The following is a 6,465-nucleotide window of genomic DNA, read 5'->3' on the forward strand; positions in this document are numbered from 1 at the left end:
CATGCCTTGTCTTTCTGCGAATCCGGTCTGTGCTACGTGGGATGCTGCGGGTGGCAAGAAGCTCCTCTCCTCTTCCATCTCCAAGCACATGTCGAGAATATCCGAAAGTTCCCTGTCATCCTCTTTCTGTGGCGGTCCAGTTGCCAGCCTTCGCGGCACATTTTTTCCCCCAGTCCCCCGGTACCGTCCACGGAAACAAGCTAGGATAATAGCCACAATTGGCAACACTAAAAAAAGAACAGCACGACTGTCTTTCTTATGGCCGCAGATTGAGCGCACGCGACTTCTAAATACCTGATTTACTACATCCTTGCCCGCCGTTTGCGCTGAAGACACTGAAGAGGGTCCGGAACTGTGCCTACCAGATGGAGTACTGAGCGCCGGCTGACCGAACGGCTGTGATTGCGCCATGTCGCGCCAAAAGACTCCGCTATGTATCGAACATTCTGTGAAAGGGGAAATAAGGGGGCTAATTGACGGTATCACTCTGAAAATCCCATCAGGTCGACAGCAGGGAACGTGTCCAGTCGAGGGTGCCAAGGAAAAGACACAGGAAAAATTGGAACATCCAGCGCTCTGGATCACAAAAAAGAATGCAAGTCGTATTCTTACAGAAGAAGTAATGCTTAATTATTGTTACATGCAGTTGGGCAGTTGCTTCTGTCCTGGTGAAGTGGATGCTGAATAAGCGTCACTGTTGAAGTATCCTGCACGAGGTCCTGTACCGTTGTAAAGGCAGAACCTAAACAGCGGCGTATGCGTAATCAAGCACGCACTTATTTGACACTAATATGCTGCATTGAGCATCTGTCTATGTGGGACTATCAGTATTTTTACTTCACTCGGCAGCGATAAATGTGCTGCTATTGCAGAGAGTTATTCCAGTCACAGTGCCCAGTCTGCACGTAACAGTATTATGTGGGCAAGCTACAGCAAGTTCCACCCCTTTCTTCTATTTCTAACTAACAGTATTTCCTTATACTAATACAGAACTGTCTACTTTATAGCTAAAGCGCTTTTTAGTCTTTCCTAGGCCCTGCCTGTGCTGTGTGTAGTTCAGTCTTGCATACTACAATGTGGGGCAAAAGTGGCCAATTGAGTGTCCAGTCGAGGGTGCCAAGGAAAAGACACAGGAAAAATTGGAACATCCAGCGCTCTGGATCACAAAAAAGAATGCAAGTCGTATTCTTACAGAAGAAGTAATGCTTAATTATTGTTACATGCAGTTGGGCAGTTGCTTCTGTCCTGGTGAAGTGGATGCTGAATAAGCGTCACTGTTGAAGTATCCTGCACGAGGTCCTGTACCGTTGTAAAGGCAGAACCTAAACAGCGGCGTATGCGTAATCAAGCACGCACTTATTTGACACTAATATGCTGCATTGAGCATCTGTCTATGTGGGACTATCAGTATTTTTACTTCACTCGGCAGCGATAAATGTGCTGCTATTGCAGAGAGTTATTCCAGTCACAGTGCCCAGTCTGCACGTAACAGTATTATGTGGGCAAGCTACAGCAAGTTCCACCCCTTTCTTCTATTTCTAACTAACAGTATTTCCTTATACTAATACAGAACTGTCTACTTTATAGCTAAAGCGCTTTTTAGTCTTTCCTAGGCCCTGCCTGTGCTGTGTGTAGTTCAGTCTTGCATACTACAATGTGGGGCAAAAGTGGCCAATTGATGCAGCTTAAATCGAAATATACGCAGCCAAAACGCAAATCAGGTATAGTTCGTGCACAAGGAAAGAGCTATAAACGTGTTTAGACATGACGTACTCGGCAGCCAAGCCTAGTGTTGAACACTGGCGACAGGCGTCGGCCAGCGACAGGGTCGAGCATTGCGAACAGAGCGCAGATGCTTATCGTGCAAAAACGGCATATTTTGATAAAAGACATTTTTTTATAGTCCTTTACGGACTTTTAAAGCCTCCAGGCAAAGAATTTTGCACGATTAACGAAAGCAAACAGTGGCTTCTGGGTGTCTTTTAAAGCTCCCAATCTTCCTGAGTGAAGTGCTTGCCTGTATTCGGTCACGCGTATTATTTGTTCTCGGCGTTAGAAGCGTTCCCATGGTGACAAGCTGTGGATAACAGCATTCGAGTCTAAAGTGACTTCTGTACCAAACGGATCAGTAAGATTCAGCACCCGCGGGACCTGAAGGCACAAGAGGTAATGCACGGACCGTACTTGGGATGAATCTTGATCTCATGAATTATTCTTTTATTCTTTTAAATTATCTAGAGAGAAAAGGGGCTGGTTCACCCAAGCCACGCCTTTGTATGCAAGAAGGAAAGTTGCAACAAATCCACAGTAGATTAGATTGGCCTCTGGAAGGTTGACTATGCGGGTGCGCAATATCTACGTGCGCTTATTCATGTAATTAATTTCTTGATAAGGGTGAACTTGATGAAGCTTTTTGTCGGAGGCAATTCTCGCTTCTTGCTTGTGAGGAATTTGGGATTACAGGACAGCACAAGTAGGTTGTGCTGCGCACATTGGTACAAGTAGACTCTGTTCAGCTCTCTACTCACTGCTTCACAGGCCACTCTAACTCGCCATTGTGGCGCGCAGCAAAGGAATACAAGGAATAGCATGACCAATCTTCAGAGAATGCTGTGTTTAGTATCAGGATAGAGCGTAAGTCGGAGCATTTCAACAAAAGAAACCTGGTTCTTGCAACAGACTAGGATTTGGGCACTCTTCAGCTAGGCTATCGTTTGGGGCTGACTGTCACCGATGCCGCCGGCGGTGGCACGCTAGTGCAGAGATACGGAGGGCGTCTATGGAGAAGCCAGCAACCTACAATGCTGCTCCAAAATTGTCCCTAAGAGTTCCGCCACTGCAGTCAAATGCTGAGCGCCATTCGTCTTTAAAGCAGCTATGCGTCGTTCCTTGAGGCGCCTAGTAAAGGTGGGTGGCACCGGCACCAAGGCAGTCTTGATAAGCCCTTAAACTCAGGATTCAGTTATTTTTGTTGCTTATTCAAAAAAGTTGTTAGGAGACTGTCGCTGTGTGAGCACCTCTGATGTCGGCTTTTCGGGTGTTCCGAAGACGCGTGGGCTGCAGATGTGTCCTTCTTTTTCTGAGGGTGCACGTTTCCTTGAGGCGCCTAGTAAAGGTGGGTGGCACCGGCACCAAGGCAGTCTTGATAAGCCCTTAAACTCAGGATTCAGTTATTTTTGTTGCTTATTCAAAAAAGTTGTTAGGAGACTGTCGCTGTGTGAGCACCTCTGATGTCGGCTTTTCGGGTGTTCCGAAGACGCGTGGGCTGCAGATGTGTCCTTCTTTTTCTGAGGGTGCACGTTTCCGCGAAGTCTCTGTATGAGTGTAGGCATGATTGCCGTTAATGAATGCAGAGTATGAGCCAGTTCATGCAATCCTGACGTAGCGCCAACTTGTAGTCCTTTGTTCATCTGATGCGTCCGCGTGGTTCTTTATTGTTGCATGGCCTGCGTTCTGTTACACCACGCATGGCAATTATAAATATATAAATAGACGAAACAGCTATTTCGGACGATCCGTTCGAGGGCCGACATCAACTTAACACTTTCCGGAAGGGCTACTGTGAAGTGCATGGTACTTTTGGTAACTAGAACCAGTGCTTGCACAGAGGAACCACGCTCAAGATCTGTCTTTATGCACACTGTATGCGTCATTTGTTTCCCAAGTAAATTTATTTCAATTCAGATTGTCTCTTAGTGTTAGTTCCTTGCCTCACTGTGGTGCGCAACAGCATATTTGGTGCCCTAGAGCGTAGCCTTGTCCCACAGCAGCACATTAGAAGACTTTGCAGTCGTGAAATGCTACCAACAGCACTATTAAATGAAAAATCAGAACTGTTTCATAGTTGTAAATGTGAATGACTTGCACACGAGTACTGCAATGGGTTGTTCTCGCGAAGCGTACACGTATACCATATCGGTACCCTCGACATCATGCATTTCTTTTCATCACGAGAATATATTTGACGTATGCTGTATTGCCTGAAAAAATGAATATTCCAGACATTTCCCCCCAAAGTCAGAACAGTTTCCGCTGGGAAATGAGGCATGGCCTATATTGCAAGGTGCCTGCTTGGCCGGTGAACACTGGCATCGATGCAGTGAGAACGGTTCTAGGTGGTCCTGTCCTGCTGCATGCATACTCCAGCCATAGGAAGCCAGGCGTAGATGTCCCAAGTCCCAAACCTAAACTGCAAGTTCCACTCAGTTAGGCATACGCACTGATCTTCAGACTGGAGTGGCTTCTTGTGTTCATCCCGCGCCAATCAAGCATCTTGCGGAGGCTCTGTGGCCATCACACTGCACCATGCTACAATTGCAGCCAAGTTCGCGTTGCCACGCTGGTGTTATTTTGGTGCCATTTCCTTCATTCATGCATTTTGCAAGTCATTTGCCCTTCTTGTAATCCATGCTCACTGTAGAGTTCGGTCTCAGATGGTCTATGTCCTAAGGGGCTTTTTATTTCCAATCATTGGGACGCGATATCCTCAGTGACTCATGAAACGTCAGCACTTCTACGCCAGTTGTTTTTAAGCGTAAATTCAAGTAAATCCTGGGCAACTAGTGTGTCCAGGACAAAGTATCTTCCGAGTGAACATGGCTCGGGGTACAGATTCACACCGTATCTCTGTTCCTTATACGAGCAGAGAACACTCCAATTTTCTTCCTGTGCTATTGGAGCATTTGGAAAGCACAGAGTCGGCCCATGAAGTGCCCACTAGAGTCACGCGGCCAGCTTGTGCTGCTCCTAACAGAAACAAAGTGGTAGTACTTTGCATGCTAGGAGTTGTGGCCCTGACAGTGAGCTTTTTCCGCATCTGCTACGAGTGGAGAGGGCGTAAGGATGTGCGGCGTCTGTCAAGTAAGTTTCCTGTGGGCGAAAGCGATCCAGAATTATCGAACATCCTGGATATGTGCCTGGATATGGAAGAGGCCAATCAAAACGTTTCCCCAACACCGGAGCCAGTGCCGCAGACGCAGCCAATTGGCGACGAGCCTTCACGATCGACATTGCAGCACCAGCACAGCCAGCACTCACTACCAAATGACTCAATGCCAGAAGACGAGTATTTTATTCCCCAAACTCCCACAAGTTTTCTTCAGCTCCTTAAGGAACCGCTAGAAAATTCTGTCTCGGGGTATTTTCGTTCCAAAGAGACGCCTGCTGAGGAATACCCAGCGAGAAGTACTCCTGAAGGGTATCTACCGATAGCAAGTCCTTCGATGCAGTTCATGCCCACTCTCTCTCCTGGCATTCCATTCAGCACTCTGGAAAGTGCGTAATACCTCACCTGTTACTCCGCCAGCAAGTGCCGCATCGTCTTCACTTTGGGGCATGCAGAGAGTGACCTCTGTAATGCAGCATTGCGCCCATTTGCCTCAAGACGCAGTTCAAACTTCTGGAAGTTCGGCTTTGCAAATCCCTGGAGACTACTCATCCACCCAAAAGCGTTATCAGCTTCCGTTGACTCAGCTTGGCTCTGGTCATGCGCGCCAAGCATTTCTTGAGAGCGGGGGAGTTGAGGGGAGGCTTCAGGACCTGCAGGAAACGACGTTTGCAATGCAGCCTTTCACCCATTCGCCTCCAGGCGAAGTCCAAAGTTGTGGAAGTTCAGGTCCACTTGTCCGTGGAATCTACTCAACCACCCAGGAGCGATCTCCGTTTCCATCGACTCGACCTGGCTCAGGCCATGCGCACCAAGCCACCCATTCGCCTCCAGGCGAAGTCCAAAGTTATGCAAGTTCAGGTCCACTTGCCCGTGGAATCTACTGTTGGTGGGTCCTCGTTAGAGGCAAAGGTAGCTGAGCTGGACCGAGTCCGGTACGCGTGGTTCGGTAGGTAAGCGGAGGTCCGCTTCAGGTTTCAACACCTTCAAGTCCAGGTGAACAGGTACCTTAGATGAGTTGGTGGGTCCTCGTTTCTCCGTTTCCATCGACTCGACCTGGCTCAGGCCATGCGCACCAAGCCATCCATTCGCCTCCAGGCGAAGTCCAAAGTTGTGGAAGTTCTGGTCCACTTGTCCGTGCTTAGATGAGTTGGTGGGTCCTCGTTAGAGGCAAAGGTAGCTGAGCTGGACCGAGTCCGGTACGCGTGGTTCGGTAGGTAAGCGGAGGTCCGCTTCAGGTTTCAACACCTTCAAGTCCAGGTGAAGTCCATGGAATCTACTCAACCACCCAGGAGCAATCTCCGTTTCCATCGACTCGACCTGGCTCAGGCCATGCGCACCAAGCTATCCATTCGCCTCCAGAAGAACTCCAAAGTTGTGCAAGTTCAGGTCCGCTTGTCCGTGGAATCTTGAGAACCACCCAGGAGCAATCTCCGTTTCCATCGACTCGACCTGGCTCAGGCCATGCGCACCAAGCCATCCATTCGCCTCCAGGCGAAGTCCAAAGTTGTGCAAGTTCAGGTCCACTTGTCCGTGGAATCTACTCAACCACCCAGGAGCAATCTCCGTTTCCATCGACT

General features: G+C 48.5%; 1 protein-coding gene across 1 annotated transcript; it reads left to right on the forward strand.

Annotated features, from left to right (window-relative positions):
• Nucleotides 1-4,595: 4,595 nt before the first annotated feature.
• On the forward strand, nucleotides 4,596-5,842 carry ENH_00019600 (hypothetical protein; the record flags this gene model as incomplete). The annotated part of the gene is made up of 2 exons (XM_013579409.1): nucleotides 4,596-5,197; nucleotides 5,566-5,842. 2 exons carry the CDS (start codon nucleotides 4,596-4,598, stop codon nucleotides 5,840-5,842), a joined length of 879 nt encoding a protein of 292 aa, XP_013434863.1.
• Nucleotides 5,843-6,465: the final 623 nt, after the last annotated feature.

The sequence above is a fragment of the Eimeria necatrix genome, genomic scaffold (genome assembly GCF_000499385.1).
Source record: "Eimeria necatrix Houghton genomic scaffold, Enh_scaff1663, whole genome shotgun sequence".
NCBI classification, from domain to species: Eukaryota; Apicomplexa; class Conoidasida; order Eucoccidiorida; family Eimeriidae; genus Eimeria; species Eimeria necatrix.